Source organism: Taeniopygia guttata, chromosome 3 (assembly GCF_048771995.1).
Source record: "Taeniopygia guttata chromosome 3, bTaeGut7.mat, whole genome shotgun sequence".
NCBI lineage: Eukaryota > Metazoa > Chordata > Aves > Passeriformes > Estrildidae > Taeniopygia > Taeniopygia guttata.
This window is the reverse complement of record NC_133027.1, coordinates 23,479,398-23,499,055: the sequence shown is the minus strand read 5'-3', so window position 1 is coordinate 23,499,055 and position 19,658 is coordinate 23,479,398. Positions and strand designations below refer to the sequence as shown.

Sequence of the window (19,658 nt, the reverse complement as noted above, 5' to 3'; positions counted from 1 at the left end):
AGTGCAGGCAGGCAGGCTATAGCAGACTGCTCTCAAATTTCTAAAGCTTATGAAGTGATGTCTTTAATTCTTCACATCTTTCATGTATGTTTATACCGTGTGCAAAACTGAATGCTAACTGGAGTACATGAAATTATGTCAAGTCAGAACAATAGTTTTATCCCAGTCTTGATACCTTCTTTAGTGAAGATGGCTGTATAACAGACTAGGAAGGTTGGTTCATCCAAAAGTTCATTTCATTTCACCCAAATTTTTTTGTTGATTTTGTAAAAGATACTACCTCTCCCTGACAACCTTATGTTCTTTTTATGGTACAAGGTATTGGAGAATAAATCTCTCTAACTATATATCAGTGTTATGGAAATTTTTTTCATGAGGCATGAGTAAATTCTTTATACAGGGGAGTTTCATCTGTCAATCACGTGCCACTGCATTTGATAACTAAATGTTGCAACTAATAAAGAATGAGAAACTGTCTAAGAGCAGTGGCAGATAAATAGTCTTACACTGGTCCATGCTGTCAAATCAGCAGTGAAATATAATACTATCTATCAAACAACTTACATTTTCAGAGTTTTACATAAATGTCTCTGTATGTTTAATAAGAAGATTAAAATAATGAAATATAGCTGTGTCTTGTGAAGTTCAGCTTGTCTGAATGACCAAATTGTCCTCGTTCTCTATAGTGTGCGAAGAGAAATAGACCTTTTTAGAATTCTCCAGTCCATCCAATCTACTTTTTTCTTCTTTAAGATACTTTTAACTCTAAAAGACAGAAAACTTTTTAGATGTGACTGTTTATATAATAATTGCTGAGAGCCAGTTAAAATAATTACTGCTCTTTTTTTTTTTTTTTTCTTTTCCACCGAAAGAAATTGCAGGGATGTGCAAATATTCACATGGAAACAATCTTTTCACAAGGAAATAATGCTAAATCTCTTTGTACTCTCTGTGATTATAGATAACTCCATCTGATATGAAGACTTCAGCTCTGCTAGTAAACTAAGCATTGTCAGGGAATGATATGGGGAAGTGATTCTTTAGACTGAAAAAATGTTAGAGTAAATGCTAACTTGCCTCTATTTTGCTGCCTTCTGTGTAGGATTTTCCCAAACTATCTCAGGCATAATACAGTAGACAGATAGCTGATTTCCCAGGAAGGGACTTATAAACAGCCATGCTCTTTTAAAGGATTACTGAATTTAAGAGTGCATGACTTTGGTCAGACTATTGTCATTGTTCCTGAGGTCTGTTGTTTCTCTAGATATTAGCACAGAGAGATGCAGTGTCTATGTGATAGAACAGCATTCAGTTCTGGACTGCTCTATAAAGAAAGAGTATGGGCTCAGTTAAAAATAAAGATAGAAAATAAATGTCCTCAGGGGCTTATTGAGCTGACTGATCCGAACACCAGTCTATATAAGGGGTAGATTGGTTTCCAGAAATTTATATTTTTCTACTGAGAATTAAGTGGCCTAGACTTCAAACTTAGCCTGCTAATTTTCAGAATACTGAGTTATAACTGGTAAATCCCAACCTTTGTGCCCAATTAATGAAAAAAGAAAGCAAAGGTATTTTATGTTTTCAGTGATGTCAGTTGATGGATATCTTTAGCATCTCTACAGGAAGAAAAGCTCCGTAGACTCCTTGCAGTTTTTATCAGCTGTGGTTCATCTCACTGCCAGGAGAAAGGCAACAAGAAAAATATGATACCGACTCAAGTTTGTATATTTGTAAAATAATTAAAGGTTGTCTATAGATATGTTATTTACTACTAAGTGAAGGACCTCACAGAATCATAGAATGGTTTGGATTTGAAGGGACCTTAAAGATCATCTAGTTCCAACCCTCCTGCCAGTGTGAGAGCCTGGAAGAATTACTGGTTTGAAGCATTCAGAGGTGTGTGTGGGTGTGTGTGTGTCAGGGGGCAGCCTGGGTCTTGCTCTGGTGAGGTGATAAACTGTCTCTTACACCCCACCCTTCCCCCAGCCTGTATCCCAGCCCTGCAGTGGCTGTCAATCCCTGAAACACTGGAAGGAATGCTTCACCTGCCCCTGGAGTCCCTAACCCAGCTTCTAAATGGCCAAATGACTGCAAGCCCCACCTGGGGAAGGCCTGGGAAAAGGCCAGACACAAGGCAAGCACATTTGACCCTGCCTCTTCTTGGAACCTCTATCATCTGAACACCACTGGAAACAGGAGTGATGGCTATGTTTTTTCTTTTCTACACCTTTTTTGTCTTTCTTTTTCTCTCTTAATTACCTCATCTTGGGATTTGAGTAATGTTTTGAGAAACTTAAAATCGATGAGTCTTGGAGTTTGCTAGGTTGAATGGGCCAAGTGAATGCTTTGAGAAGTGTTTGTTTCATGTTGATTGAGTGCTGCTCGAAGCCTTTAGCCAAAGTTCTCTGATTTTCTAAAGGTGCCAGTAAAAGCTTTTTTTGTTATTTTGACCTCTTGGGTATCTTGTTAGTATCTCTCCCATTCATCTAACTCAGAGTATATGAACAACTGTAAGCCCTTTTGAAAGTCTCATAGATCAGATTTCTTGGGGCCTTACACATGGGCAAGGACACATTCTACTAGAACAGGTTGTTCAAAGCCACATCCAGCATGGCCTTGAACATTTCCAGGGAAGGGATATCCACAGCTTCCCTGAGCAACCTCGTGTAGAGAATGCACTGAAAATATAAAATTGAAGATCAACAGCCTGATTCATAACCACTGATGTAAGCTGTTCAGTAAAATAAGGACAGCAAAATGGAAAATATTTGTGGAGTCAGAATTACATCTTTGGTCTCGGGACATGGCAGTAATAAAGAAGAATCCACTATACAGAAGAATTTGGAAATAAAAAAGTTGAATTTGGAACCACTCTTTATATTATTCCAGTAACAGGAACTGAAGGTAAAAGAAGAGATATAGAATGCATCTTTACATTTTAGCAATGCTGTATGAAGACAATGAAGAGAATAATGCATAAAATGTGGAAAGAGTTGTAGGTGCTCAGAGCAGATCTGCTCATTCCATGGATCACAGAGGGAGATATTTATGCCATTTAGCATGTTAAAAGGCCAGAAAGAAGAATGCAAATTGAAAATTGGTGTAGGAATACTTCCTTTCAGCATGGATGAAACTGAAGCCATGCTATCTTGAGACTAGTATGGATGAAGTAGCACTTGTACATGCTTCCTGAGTTACCACTGTGGTCTCTTGACATCATTATGGACATTAGGTGAGGAGGTGAAGCAGCTACTTAGTGCCAAAACCAGGATCCCCATTTCATTCCCACTGAATAAAAAAGAATGAAATATAGAAGTGGTATAAATAAATTAGATTCTCACCAATCTATTTTAGAATAATATAGATAAGATGATTTCTTCAAGAAGCAAATGTCATAATTAAATATCGAGTTAATAATTAGTTCCTAGTCTTCCAGTTTCTGATTTACCCAAATTATATACCATTTATCTTTGGTCACTGTGAATGCATCTAAAGTCATTGAATCATGAGAATATAATTTGCATCAGAATAAGATTAATTGCTATTATATTTTATTTGGTATTTACATCTTCATGTGTTTTTTTCTTTCCCTATTTCTGTTTGCAGGTTTTGACCTAGTAAAGTGTGAAGATCCTGGCATACCAAATTATGGTTACAAGATACGAGATGAAGGACATTTTATAGACACTGTAATTTTATACAGCTGTAATCCTGGCTATACAATGCATGGTAGTAGTATTATGACGTGCTTAAGTGGAGATCGAAGAGTTTGGGACAAACCTTTGCCTACTTGCATAGGTAATATGGATTGTGACAGTGTTCTGGTATGACTGGTCTGGTGGTTCAAGAAAAAAAAAAACTTGTTTTTTTTAAATAATAAAAATAATGGTTAATAATTGTTTTTAAAAAATAATCTGTCCTTGTATATTTCATGAGATGATAATGGTACATATATATTTTAAATTTCAAGTCAAAATTGAATATGGATATGGAAGTTTTACTTCTCTAAAATAGGCAGCTTGCCATTAATGATTATGGAACTACTGGAAAACACTTTTTTCCATAGAGCAGCCTTTGATGGAAGACTACTCTGGTTCCGATGAAGCCTTGGGTCACTGAGTCTGGTATACTATCACAGGCAGTGGTACTATCTAAACACCTCATAAACTAAGAAAGCCCCATCATAAAGCAAATAAGGTTGTGAACTTTTTTCCTTATCTATTTTCATCAGCTACTTTTTCAGCATGTCATTCCTATTGAACTTTATTTCTAAGTTTCATTACACGTTGCTGTGTTTTTTTTTTTATCCGTGTGCTCTGGAATCCTTGCTGCTGTGCTAAGAAACCCCATCTGTCAGAGCCTTGAGGTAGACCTTCCCTGGAAATATCGCAGCTTCAAGTGCCTAAACCTTTGCTTCATTACAGCCAACGTAGATGTTAATCAGAGAATTACTAGCCAACATGCAGAATAACTGAACACCAGTATAGCTATTATCCATTGTACCTTTACCTGGCAGTTTGCATCCTCTAGTTTTGCTTTCCAGTCAAGCATTTGCCAATGACTTCCTGATTTCAATTTTCACATGGAGTTCCCATGAGTCTTTCCTTCTGTGTGTCTTCTGATAGTTTTTGCCTCTGCTGCCTGCTGGCAGGTCACCAACTGCTTTCAGCACTCTCCTCACCTGCAGGAACTCTGCTTGTTGACTTTCTCCGATTTTGGGGGCTACATTCTCCATTCCAGGACCACTTTCCTGCTGAACACATTCACAAACCTCCAGTCTACAAAGGAGCAAGCTCCCTTCCTTTCAAACGTGCAGCTTAAGCTGAAAGCAAGTGCCAGAAAAACATCAGTGAACAGCATTTCTGCTGTCTTGGTAGAGGTTATTTTCCCCACTTGATTCTAGAATTTTATCTGTAAGTTTCTTCTATATGTATGAGAGGTTAAAACAAGTATCCAGTTTTGATTTAAAGACTTTTCCAGGCTCTTTATCCATTCAAGTCCTCATGCTCTTCAGTTTAATTGGTTGGCTTCCTTTTCCTCCAAGTTTGCCCTTTCGTAGAGAAGACCCATAATTAGTCCTACCTTTGCCTGTTTCTCCATGTAATTTAAATGAAGTCATTTCTCTAAGGTCACTTTCTGCAATTTTTTTTTTGTGCCTATGTTCACTATCAAGACTTAGAATCAGTTCTAAAATACTTGTTGGTTTCAAGTCTATTAAGTGAATAAATCCAACCATTACCTATTTTCTTTTCTTGGTATGATGATTTTTCTTCTAATCTATATATGTGAGATGCTGAAATTTCAAACATATAACAATATAAATAGTAGTAATTAAGAAAAAAAAAAAAAGCTGTATATTCCAATCTGACCTGGAGGAAACTAGGGAACGCAGGATTAAGCCAATCTAAAGAAAATTGCCATCTTTGCAGTAGAACATCTTTCATGGTCCTTCTTCAAAATACTTTTTGAATAATATGTTTGTTTTTTCACGCTGACTTTATTTAGATTATTTGTGTATTTTTACCATGTAATGCTCCTTCTAGTCACTTATTTCAACCTGTCTTTCCAATTTCTTTATACCAATATTCTTTTAAGATTCTATATTTCACTCAAGATTTTTACTCTATCTATTTTCTTCTTCTTTTTTCTTTTTCTTTGTACTTTGATTTTGTACCTTGCATTACTAGATTTGGTTTCTGTATTTTATTTCCAAACTTTTGAAACAACTTGTGCCAGAATTTCTTGAGAATCTTATTTCATCTCTAAGTGAAATTATGTCCTTCAATCAATAGAATAATCAGTTTTCTTTTGGTATTCTGGTCTTATTTTCTGTCTGTTCAACCAAAAAGTATCTTTCTATGTGCTTTTATCTATCTACCTATATTTTTAATTACTGCCCTTGTTCCTCTCCTTAAAATAGAATTTTGGGACTGCATAAGTTCTTTATAAGCTACTTCTTTTAATTTCTATTTTAAATCTCTTCTGGACCGTTAACTAGTTCCCCAAGAAATGGAATGTTCACTGTTCTCTCTTAAAATCTTCTAAAAGTGTTTCCTTCTAAATATTCTTTGACAGTCTGTTATCTTCATTAAATTATGGGGAGTTTTTACTGTTCTGTGCACAGAAAATCTTGCCATGAAGATCCCTGAAAACTCAGTTATATATCTGCAGATTATTTCAGTCTTGCTTCGCTCCCCCTTTAGACTTATCTGTTCTTCCATCAGTTTTATCTTATCACAGTTTTATCTTTTTCTACTTTGATTTGAATGATTTATTTTTCTTACTTTTTCTGAAGTTGTCATGAAGTTCCAAACAACACTTCCTTTCTTAGAAACATTTTTTTAAAATCTTTGTTTGTGGAGATGCATAATTTTTGCCTATAGACTAGATAAGCTTTTGATATTTGCCGTTCTCTTTGGTGACATTTATATTCTTCATTGTATTCACTGTCATTTCAGTCTCATTCACAAAAAAATCAAGCATATACATAGATATATTCCACAACTTCTACACTTACTAATTTTTAGTAATAAACTGTTATTCTGGTCTTAGCATTCATTCTCATTTTTTTCTATGTTCTAAACCTTAATGAAGAAAGCCAGTGAATTCCTTTAATTCCTCCTCTAGAAGCTTCTAGTAACGTTGAAGTCACTTCTATTAGTTATAGTACAAGTGTTTATATAGTATATTCTTTGAGGTGCTGATTTTACAGTATGCTCATTCATGCATACTGGAATATAATTTTTTTGAAATGTTTTTATAATAATTTCTGAAAGTTTACTTTTGATTTTCTCTTAAATGGACTTTTAAAAAATATATTAAATACATGAGTCATCTTCCCAAATTTTATGACGTATTCTTTTCCTAAATGAGCCTTCTCAGAATTTTAAATCAAGTATGTCAATTAGTTTGAGTTTAAATTTTGGATTCACTGAGTTTAAATTTAGTTCTTTGGTAAATATGGTACTGTATCAGTAATTTCTTGTCTGTAGTTATCTACCACAGTGTTTATTGCAATCCAAACTTTCTTGTATAATGGAAATTAATTGAAATCATAGAAGAGGGTTACATGTGAAGAAATTTTGTACTTAAGTTTCTTCCTGCTGTGGTTCTGTATATAGAATGTAGTGTTTTGAGTGATCAAATCAGCAGGATAAGTAAGTAAATCAGTCACCTTGTTTCCTCTATGGTAATTTTCCCTCATGATAACAACTTGGTTGTGAGCAGGGGCTTGGTGGCATGTACAAAGATTAATATTTATTAGGAGTATTGCTGGTAGATTATTTGGTCCAACTTCCATGTTTTTTTCCATCATCTCTGTCTTGCTGCACAGCTGTGATTGAATGAATGCCCATGGTAGGTGTTTTTAACAACTTCTAAGGCAACACTATAACTGTAGTAGAAATTCAGGTACATCAATTAGCTAAAGAATCACTGATCCTTTTTAGTTCAGTGGCACTGACTGTTACACAGTTCTCTTTCATCAGGATGTGCCATCACATTGGCCAGACAACAGCATGATGCCCTGAAAAAGCAACATAAGAATAATTTGATTATGGATGCTTAGCATTGCCATTGGTCTGTCCACAAAAACAGCATTGATGGTAAAAGTGTTTTAAACCAGATGTCACATACTATCAAATTGTAACTTTCTGATTTACTCTCTTGCTCTGGAAGCATATGGCATTTACATTTTAGGCAATACCTACTGCTTTTTGGTGTAATTAAACCTGAAGCTATATAGAAGTAACTTGAAAGCATTAACTAAAATAATTTTGACATTACAGCAAAACAGAAAGATATTTTAATTATAAAAGTCAATGCTGCAAAATTTGAATTCAAACATTCATTGTTAGAAAAGCTAAACATGTTAGATGGGAAATTTCTGAAACATTTCTCCTGTTCAGCTAATGCTAAAATTGTGCTTTTGTAGTCTCAGTACATATTGAAACTGTCTGGTCAGTTAAGTAACCTAATCACAGTTTTATGATTTATTTCTTTATAACAAGGTAAGAATAATGAGATCGTTGTGTTCATTTTTAATTAATGTACATGTCCTGGTTTGTATGTATGTCTAGTACTTCAGAAGTATTAGGTCATCTTGTTAACTTTTTAGAAAACGCAGACAAGTGGAAGTGCCAATTACTCTGATCTCATTAGAAATTTCATCCTTATTTTGCAGCTGAGTGTGGTGGTCGAATTCATGCTGCTACATCGGGACGCATTTTGTCCCCTGGATACCCAGCACCATATGACAACAATCTTCATTGCACTTGGATTATTGAAGCAGATCCAGGAAAGACAATAAGGTATGTGCCTGATTTCAATATTTAAGGTAGAATTCAATATGTTATAAATTTTTTGTCCTTCTCGTATTTTTCTACACAAGCTGCTGGTTTTTGCTGGCATAGTCAAGGTATCCTTCTATCAGGTGTTGCATCAATTTTTGAGATTCCTTACCTGTTCAGGTGTAAAGTCCCTGGATATGGAGCAAGATAAGCAGCATTCAAGGCACATTTGAGTATTGCCTCACCCAAAATTATCTTTTGCACCAGGACAACATGAAATCCACAAACAAATGCCAGAATACGTTAATTAGTAGTATTAAACAGTTTACATATGGGTGAACAAGTACCTCAGGAATCTGCATAATAAAACAACTCTCATGAATCACAGGTAGAAAAAGAATGTTGCATTCCCTCATCCTCTCCACAAAATAGTTATGCCAGCTCAGCAAGGCCATCAGTGCCAGGGCAAAGCACAGACCCATTATTTGAACTAACGTGTTCCTAAATTTAGCAAAACAAAGAGTTAATCAGTGAAAGCAACAAACACTCTGACCTGCACAGGAACCTGACACCTAGTTACTACCATAGCTATAGAACCTTCATACAAAACTAATGTTATCTCAAGACCCACACTGGGCCCTGAAAAGGTTGACATTGTCCCTCCTCAGCAGGATGGGGCAGGGAGAAAGTAACAGGAGAAAATAAACTTGTGAAACTAAATTCATTTTAATAAAACAGAAGCAAAGGTCCATGCATGGAAGCAGAAGAAAACAAAAGATTTATTCTCTACTTCCTATCAATAGGTGATGGCCAGCCACCTCTTCAGGAACAAGCCTTCAGTATGTGTTGCTCTGGAAGACAAACATAATCACAGTATATTCTGATTTGAAATGGATTCACAGGAAAAACAATATAATTAAATAAAAATCATTCAGTGGGAGGTTTTTCCCCCCTTTTTTATTTTTTTTTCTTAATCCTGTTGCACTAAGCCAAATATTGAATTCATGCCATCATGGGTTATTTCAATGCATGATTTTTGTTTAAATAACAATTTTCAAATTCATGATTTCCAGTTAAGAACTAATAAGATGAAGAAATGTCAACATGCAACTATATGAAACAAAAAAAAGAGACAGTTTGATATTTACCTATTAGAGTTCTTCAGCATTAAGAATGTAAATATTCAGAACCTTGAGACAATGCAGGTATTTTGACTTACAAGATAACATTCCTGAACACTTTAATAAATATAATTCTTCATGGAAGAGGAAGAGAAATACAGATTATTTTATTATAATACTGTTTTATATTTTATGAATTTTTTAAAAAAGCCAATCTATTATATTTTTCTCTTTTTTTTTTTTGTCTAGGAAAGGAAATGCTTCTTGTGCTATATGTTGTACTGTCCAGTAGCTGCTACAATTTTTTAGTTGCATATAATTCAAGCAAAACAACATTCTTGCTGTCCTCATTTGAAAAAAAAAAGACCAAATCTTTGATGAAATAATCGTTTTTATACCTGAAAATATTTAACATAAAATTAAGATAATTTATAGACTTATAAGTTAAGTCTTGAGAACTTACACCCTGTAATGACATTTTCTGTCATTCAGACATTTATAAAACAGAACTGCATGACTCTTACAACATCATCTTGTTCAACAAGAAAAAAAAAAAAAAACTCTTCTGGATTGCTAGGTCTTCAGTCCTAAACAGCATCTTAAAACTACAGTTTGGGAATGATTGCATGTTATTGTGTTTAACAAGTAATGCACAGTACTTTTACTTTTTCTTTGCAGTCTGCATTTCATTGTTTTTGATACTGAGGTTGCTCATGACATCTTGAAGGTATGGGATGGGCCTGTTGAGAGCAGCATACTTCTCAAAGAGTGGAGTGGCTCGGCTCTTCCAGAGGATATTCACAGCACTTTCAACTCCTTAACATTACAATTTGACAGTGATTTCTTCATCAGCAAATCAGGCTTCTCCATTCAGTTTTCAAGTATGTAAATACTTTTCTTCTCCCCAGTATAATAATTTCATACTTATATACATTATTCCTATACTTATAAACTCTTTCTCAACTCTTTTGCAACTTCCTCAGTCTTTAGAAGAAAATAGATTATATTATTTTAATCATGTTATGTGTTTATGCAAATGGCTACAACTAGGGAGAATTTTTGGATTTAGTTTGAATATTTTAGGGTTTTTATTCCTTGTTTTCCACAGCAACCACATACTTAGCCTTATCTAATTAGCATTATTTAACAAGTCAAAATGGGTCTATACACACAGAAGTTTTCTTCTCCACCAGTAATCTTAAAAAATATTCCCACCAGTGTTACCTAACAATGTATCATTTAATGTTTATTGTTTATGTTGGTTGGATGTTTTTCTGTTCTCAAAATATTGGCTGCATGATGCATGATTTTTATGACCTAAGCATTCTAAACAAGATAAAGAATACAAGACACATTACCATATTGAAAAAAACACTTAAAATTTACTATTAAATGAATCAAATTGATCTTTGGGTATAAAGTGAAAGTTTCTCTGTGTATAGAGAAGTTATGATCAATATTGTACAAGAGATCAATATTTTATAACTGGGTATGTGGAGTTTTTCTATGTTATTTTGACCTAAAGACATGGGGTAGGACACAGGAGAATGTATATTTGTCTTTAATTGAGTCATTGCATCCTTATATGTCTAGATATAATGTATGTATTTCTCATCAACACATAGGAAAATTATGAATTTATGTGTGTGCATAGAAGTATTCACACACATTAATTCATATCATCCATAGATGATGTAATTCAGAAGTAAGGGGTTCTAATAAGCTTTCAGTCATTATTATTTACATGAAGATAAAACTTGGGGTTTTCCTAGTCTCTAAGTCTCTAATGCATTTTACATTTACCTATGTACTTAATTTTCCTGTATTTTTCTGAATGCTCTGCCTCATCAGCCTAAAAAAAAAAAAAACTAGTTAAAAGTTTGTTAAATGAATTAAAGACAAAGAGCAGAATAAATGTTTCTAAGGTTTCTCACCAGTGTGCTATTAATATGCTGCTTTTCATTGTTTTTTTGAAAAAACAAAGTAAGTTTTACATTTTTGGAAATAAGTAGGTTTTTTTCCTTGTTAGTATTAGCAAACACATTTAAGGTTATATTATAAGAAAACTTTATACCCTGATTTTGAAAGAACAGAAATGTTCAAGCAGTTTGGTTTATCAACCATTCCTTGAACTTCAGTGGTGCTAAGAACGAGTAGAAGACAATTTAAAGCTATATGATAGAATAACTGATTTTCACGTCTTAGTATAATATCTGATAGATGCGCTGAGTAATTGTGCTGACAGTTGCAGAGTATGTTTTACTGGAATTAATTTGAGTTAGTGATGAAGAACTGAGAGCTCAAGTATAGGGAAAATAGTTTAATTCACTCTGCTTGACAAGTGGAATGTGTTACTAATTTTTTTAACTGTAAGGAGTAAAAAATAAGATTTAAAGTATGTGTTAAAGTAAATGTTTAGTTATTTGGTCTAAAAATCAGTCTAGTGTATTTAGTCTTCTTGAGGCAATGAGAAGACTGCTGTGTCCTTGACCTGTAAAGGATTTAAAGTAATTAATCTATTGCTAAGTGGGATTTAGTATTCATCATGTGTTCAAGCTGTCAGACAGTTTATAGTAAAGCTGCACACACTATAGACATTGCAGTACTTTAGAGCTTTTAACTCTAAATAAAAGATTTTAAAATTGCTGAAACTTTTTTCTTTTTGGCAATTGCAGAAGATGTAGACATTTTGTTACAAGTTCTATGAAGGTAATTGGTGAAGGTTTTTGTGTTTGTGTCACGTGAATGATTTTCAAGTATGGCATCTGTTAATGAATATTTCATTTAACTCTTAATTATAATTGAAGAAGTAAATTTCAGGTTCAGAATTGAAAACTTTTAGTAATACAGCTTCTATACTGGGTTATGCAATTGGAATAAGTGTCTGCATCTATGAACAGCCTTTTATGAGATCATATAAAGGATATACATTCCAGAATATCAGGCCAAATGAGCAACTTAGAGACAAAACATTAAAGTGCTAATTTTCATCTGGGGAATTTGTTTCACTGTGCTGTGAATGTGCTAATTACTCTCTATACTTTGTACTCTAGAATGTCATAACTGTGTCTGACTGAAAAAAGGTGTGCTGTGAAAGGGTAATGTAAGGTAGATTAGAAAATATCACCTATAAATTACTTACTGCTGATTGTAAATGTAATTAGAGGTATTTTAATGAAAAAAATATAATTGGCTGAATCTTGCAAAATGTTTCAATGTTAAAGTGCCCTGTCTTGCCCACTCAGCTCAGCATGTAGAACATGAGGACGTGAACTGACAAGAGTGATTATGTTAATTGTAATCAGTCAAATGCTTTTCATTAAAACTTAATTACCATTTAGTTGTGCATAAAAGGACAAAAAAATGAAGTTCAGTGAGCAAAACTGACCTTTACTCTGGGGGTTAAGTGCATTTAAGTTGTATATTACAAGTCAGGGATGTCCATCAATGCTTTCTGGCAAAAGGGTATAGACAGATTTGGGTTTTGGCTTCCTTATTACAAATAAATACTGCCAGCAAAAACTTCTTTTGCTGCTATCCATTAAAAAGTGCTATCTAGCCTAGCTTAATTCTGTTCTACATATCTAAGGGAAATGGGATAAATTTCCATCTGATGTTGCCTTTTTCTTCTTATCAGCTACAGTCTAGATACACTAATAGTAATTTTCAAACTTTTGAATATTTAAGGACAGATGAAATAAATCTTATCTGTCTTTTCAGAGGTGTCTAGTTTCCTTTGAGATGCCATAAAGTATCCTGGCTAGTCTCCATCTGCCACTGCAGAGGGTTACACAACCATAAGTCCTCTCTCCTATCTTCCAGTCCTGTGCTGATACCCTGGATGAGGCATCTGAAATGAGTCTAGTCAACTATGTTGAAGCAGAGCAATCTTGCCCTGAATGTTTAATCTCCATCTACTCAAGACTTCTAAATGCTAATACGTCTATTGCTTTTATTAACCTGAAGTTTATCTTACTGAGAGTTTTTCTTTCTAACTGTATCATTTTTTACTTGACATTTAGCAAAAACAATAGAAGTGGCAGATGACAGGATCAGCACTGGCAGTTTCTAGTCATATTGTCTTTCTTGCAGGCTCTGATAGCTTTAGTTTAAAAATACCTTATATTAGTTCTACCCTTACAGTCCATCCCTTTTCTCCTTCACTCTGCTGTTGTGACTTAAGAGAACTGTATCCTTTTCTTCAACTAAATGATTAATTTATAGTTTCTTAGGTGGTTTTACAGATTTTGGTCCTCAAGGCAAATAATACATAAAAGGATTTTATTCACACTCTTCTTAAAATTAAAAAAAAATTAAAAATTTGAGATATTTGGCTTTTCTAGAGTTAGACCTATCTGTGTAAATTTTCTATGCCTATCTCTGGTTCTGCAGTATTGTAAATTTCTCTTAGTTATGGTATTATGTAAGCATAAACTTTAATTAAAAATGTGTCTGTCTCTGCTTTCATACAAGCAAAGATGTGAGGTGTTTTTGTTAGTATAAAACAACTGTCAAGATATAAATTACATAGAAAAACAATTTTTCTCAATTTATCGTAATGTTTCTGTTTTATTAGAAGAACTTTGGACATTCATATTATTAAAAGCAAAAATACAACACCAGGGCATTTGTATAGTTGGTTTAGTCCACTTTTGATTTTTCTGTTTGCTTACTTTTTCAATATTTTAAAATTTAGCTCTTGAAGTATATGCAGAGATAAGCAAATATGACTAAAGATGCCTAAGTCTTTAACTTAACAACACAAATGACCAATTATGATAACACAAGTAAGCAACTTACACTAATTGTAATTACAACAATTATTTGGTAATTACTCTGTTAGATGTTGACATATCTGTTGACAACTTACTTCCTCTGGTAAAAAATTAACTATCAGCTATTTGGTTGTTCCTAATGGCACTGGGCTTAATATGACAAATCTGCTTAAGCAATGATTTCTTCTTTTGTCTGGCTTTGCAATTCCATTTGACCATTTGTTTGTCTGCAGAAACTTTTACAGTAACTGTGTCACCTATCTTGAACTGAGTACTGTTGTCTTTAAATTTGTTCCTTTACTGTCGAAATATCTTTTAATCATTTGCCTAATGGCCTAAGTTGCCACACTGAAGTAGTATAAGTATTTCCATGACAGAGTCTTCATTGCTAGAGTTCATCATGGACTTGTTCCAGACTGATTCACAAATAAATTTTTGGGGAAAGGGGGCTAGCACAAAAATATATTTTTAAAGAAATTTACAATGAATAATGCAGAATCATGTATCTGCCTTACTAACTAAATAAATAGAGTTCAATAAAAATGAAATCCATTAAGACATCCCCTGTTAAAACAAAAATAAAAGGACACAAGAATTCAACCCTTTTCAAGTCTGTAACCTAATAGTTTCACAGTTCAATGTCTTTTGCTGTCTGATAAATGTTGCATTTCATGTTCGCAATAATATGGTGATGGAAACATGGTAATGAAACTGTCATTGCACTCCTATCCATCATCTAATCCATGCATGGCCTGGGGAAGGCATCCTCAGCCTCATAGAGCATAGCAGTTCTTCATTTGTTTCCCATGGAACGAAGCAAAAATGAATCTTGTAGGTTAGTTTGGTGGTTTACTCTAAACTTATAAGCTTTTTTATTCCAGACTTTAATAAAGAAGCTGTATTGGCATTTGGGTTTCTTTTTTCTTTACATTCTTGGACAATATATGACATTTAAATATGCTGTTGATGCTAATTTGCACAGTACTTAGTTTGTACATTTACATATGTTATGTGATTTAGTTTTTGGAGAACAAACACTATTCTTTGTTTCACAGTGTTAGTCTGAAATTACTGCAAATCCATTAACTTCTCAGCTTTGATAAACAAAATTCCTTTCCAAGTTTCTTATTATGTGAACATAATGCACTAAACTGGGGGTGCTTGTACAATTTAAAAACCTGGAAAAGACTATATTGTTTTTAAACTATGTGGACTAGAAATAAAATTGTGTCTGTAGCACAACACTACAGCAAATGGCTTACATGATTATTACTACAAGCATAGTGAAAATTATAGGGATGAAGGTAATGTTTTTATTTCCTTGAGGTACAAGAGAATGCCAACTAAAAATTATGTAAAAAAAAAAAAAAAAAGAGTAAAAGATAAACTAGGCAAAAATCTAACATTTTACTTGCAGGTCTATAGACTTGCAAATACAGTGTCATATTCTCAAAGGCAGTCTCCTATTAATTTTCAGTTCCATTTTAAATCAACTTTGAAATATAATTTGAGGACCAAATGCAAAATGAAATCTAAAATGGGATTGTGAAAGATTCTTAAATTAGAATCAGGGAGACTTATCACAGTGGTTCTCTACATATGGAGGTCTGAAAACTCCTTGGCAATCTGTCGTTTTCCCAGCTGTCTGTTCTTCTGGAACCTACCTCTTAGTTCCATCTTTAATGCACACAGAAGCTTGTTCTGCTCTGAGCAGATGAGACAGTAGGAGATGGGAAATCTGTACAGAGAATTACTCTGTAACCCTCTGAGTATCATCTAGGCTTAAGGCTTAGAGCACATATGCAAGGGCTGAGAAACAGCAATTACTTATTTTCCAGCTTAGTGACATTCACATCTTGTCTCCTGGCTATCCCATTTTAGGAACCTAATTTTTTCTCAGTCATTTTTTAAAAGTCTAAGTATGTAATTTAGTTTGATTTTGCATCCTTGAACCTAAGAAGTAGTTACTGCTTTTTTTTGCCTTACAGTGTGTATGTTTTACTTGTTAAATGTTATAAAAGAAGATCAGTGACAGAAAGCTGGTGATTTTATATTTTACTTATAAATGCATATGACCTCTATACCCTTCAGATATTTGCAAAATACTAACTGAAGAAATATCAGACTTGTAATTTTCATGCAATTACAGAATCTCTTGGGATTCATGAGAAGTAAAACAACTTGGAAAGGAGACAAGTTAAAAAGCTGACAGTCTGTCTAAATGTTCACTTTACTAATGACACGTCCGTGGTTAAATGTTTGGTGCTCTATTTAATTAGGATCAAGTGTATTTGGCACAATAAAAAGTTTTCTGGTTTCAAATACATAAAATAACTTCTGAGGCTGGAGACCAAAAGTGTAAAGAATAATTATGTATTTAATAAATATCTGTGATAATATTTAAAATTTAGAACTTTATATATGAGAAATGGAGACTAAAAATGCTGTGAAATTAATATTAGAAGGCATTGGTCCTTTCTAGATGATGGATACATGACACAGTTGTTGGGGAAAGTGTTGTTTTCTGAGATATTATATAGCATAAATTTTTAAGAAGAAAATTAATCTATTTAGAGATATGTTAAAAAATGACAGCAATTATTGACAGAGATTGGCTTATGCTCATTTATTTGGAAGAATTGCAAGTCTTTGACAGATATGCACTAGAGCACTCCATTGTTCAGAGCTGCTGTTGTCTGTAAAATCAGGAAAACTTCTCTGAGGTGATGACCATGCTTTCATTCCCTTGTGGCCAAACATACTTTTAGTAAACTGCATTACTATGGAGTGTCACATAAGTTGTCAGAGTGGTGCCTGGGGAGTCTTTACACAGTACTCATTAATAGTGACAGCTATTTCTTTAATTCCTAGTGGAAAAAATTCTATCACAATTAAAAACCTACCATGTCTTTTAATTCATTTACATATAGGGATGATCTAAAGTATGAGATCTATTGTTTTGAAATGGAAACAACAAAAAACTATGAATAATAAAATGTCAAACAAAATTTGTATGTTTCTAAGTGTTTCTAGGACATGATGCTTACCCTATTGTGCAAAAGGCATCAAATTTGTTTTGATAACCAGAATATTAAATAGAGAAAAAGAGTTATAGTTCTTTTGATGTGTTAACTGGACAAAATCAGTCCATATTTTATACTAAAGATACTGGAAGGAAGTCAGCCTAATTATGATGTATCTCAGTGAGTAGATTTTTGTAAAAGTAAAGAAATAAAATGCCTTCCTGCATTAACTGAAGAGTAAATAAAACTGCCTCTGATTGGAATGCCAATGTGAGCCTGTTGTGCATTTAATCATGCAGGGTAAGTATCTAAGCCTTATAACTTTTCTTTCATCATTCCCTTGCAGCTTCCATTGCATCAACTTGTAATGATCCTGGGACACCACAGAATGGCACTAGATACGGAGACAGCAGGGAACCTGGAGACACCACCACCTTCCAGTGTGACCCTGGCTATCAGCTGCAAGGGCAGGCTAAAATTACCTGTGTGCAACTGAATAACCGATTCTTTTGGCAGCCCGATCCCCCTACATGCATAGGTATTAAGATGAGATGTTAGTCTCTATTTAGCACTAATACAGATTGGATTTCTTGTTCAATTACTGGGCATATGGTGCTCATGGTGGAGTGATGATCTCTGAAGAACTCAGTTATTTTGTACTTACAGACAGTGTCAGTCTTGTTCTCTTGATTAACAGTATTTTTTGGGTATGATATTCTTACTTTATTCTTAAAACTTCATAAAAGTTTAAAAATCACAAATACAAAGTCTAGTAGAAATAAGTAAATAGAAGGGGTGATTTGGATAAAAAAAAATCACATTGAAACAGTTTCATTAAAAAGTTCTGTATAATAGTTTGGTTATATAAACTGTGATCCATTATTTATTCTAAAAATATTTATATGTATATAATACATATATTTATTTCTGAGTTATCTTACAGATTAAATACCCATCCTGTGCAATACCTGGGAAGATTGATACTTATGGGAAAAAGTGAATGCAGAGAAGGGGATCCAAGTGACAAAGCTGTTGAAAGAAATTAGATATATTTACATATATTAGATATATTTCCATATATCTCCACCTAGAAGAGGGTGGATCTATAGTGCTTTATTGTGTAAAGGTTTCCCTGAGGTTCTTATCAGAAGAGAATAATAACAGGCTTAGAAATATTGCTGAATTGTATTTTTAAGGTCATTAATGTAGGTTTTCTAGGAGTAATCAACACCTGCAAATTTATCTGGTAGGTATAGTAATTTTTTAAATCCTTGATATTTTGTTGCCTAATGATTTATAATTAAATAAAGACTTACTTTAGCAATCCTAAATTCCAGATACAATATCACTGGAATAAACATGATGCTTTCCACAAGGCATTTTGGACAGGCACTTTCCAAAATAGCATATCCTTAAACAATTGCAGTCCCTCTGTTTCTCTGAAGTAAAAATACTGTGAAGGATTCAAAGATAGTTTCTCTGACTACATGTCATGTAACAGAAAAAAACATGATTTGCATTCTATCTTCTGGATACCTTGTGCAATATAAAAAGCAGTATGAAAATGCTTACTAAATATATTGGGATCATTCACTAAGTAAATATCTAAAGAAAAAAATAAAATAGTATATATGGTACCTAAATCTGGAAGATTTATATTTTTACTTTAGATACAAATTATAATCACTCCATGTTTCTTTACAATCTAGTATAAAACCCCAACAAAACAAATCTAAAAGAAAGAAGGAAGTAAGACAGAAAGAGATAATCCCTTTGGGCAAAAAAAATATATACATAATTACTATTATTCTTCCATATACCCAAAGTGACTTTGAAGGAGAAAGCAGATTAAAGTAATCTTTAGTGTAGACATGACAATACTAGAAACCTTAAGAGCTCTGTAAAGACATTATACATCATTTTAAAATTTTCATAAAGTCCTTATTTAGTATGCTGACTTATAAATAGAATCACTTGAGAAGAAATCTCTTTAAAATGTTTAGTGTAGGTTCCAAATCCTTAGTACCAACTGTTTTGCACTATAAGTGTGTTTCTCTTAGTTTAATTGACTTGGTAATGTAGATGCAGCCTGTCTTGACTACTTTTTGTTAGACGTACATTTCTTAGACTTTGTAGATGTGATTATAACAGTAGGATTCCTTATCTGTTTAAAAGTTCAATTCATGGTAACAAAATTAATATATTTGATATTTGATTTGGGTAATATCTTTTACTAAAACCAAAAGTTTTAGTAAGACTTCACTTTACTAAGTGAATCAATTTGGTTTTGGCAACATCTTTGGACAATAGAAACTGCAACCCAAGTCCTACTATTGACCTTTCACAGTTTTTATACTTTCAGTATATAAGAATTTTTCAGCATGATAGAGACAGGATTCATGCCAAAAATATACGGAACTTCATATTTAACTTAATATTTTTATTCCT

General features: G+C 33.4%; 1 protein-coding gene across 2 annotated transcripts in view; it reads left to right on the top strand.

Moving 5' to 3' along the window:
* Window positions 1-19,658, top strand: part of CSMD1 (CUB and Sushi multiple domains 1) — a 1,058,834-nt gene that overhangs the window by 869,127 nt on the left and 170,049 nt on the right. For both annotated transcript variants that reach the window (XM_030269463.4, XM_030269462.4), the window contains exons 24-27: window positions 3,610-3,801; window positions 8,186-8,312; window positions 10,091-10,293; window positions 17,557-17,748. In XM_030269463.4, the coding sequence (XP_030125323.4) occupies window positions 3,610-3,801; window positions 8,186-8,312; window positions 10,091-10,293; window positions 17,557-17,748 (714 nt within the window). The remainder of the gene's footprint in view (window positions 1-3,609; window positions 3,802-8,185; window positions 8,313-10,090; window positions 10,294-17,556; window positions 17,749-19,658) is intronic.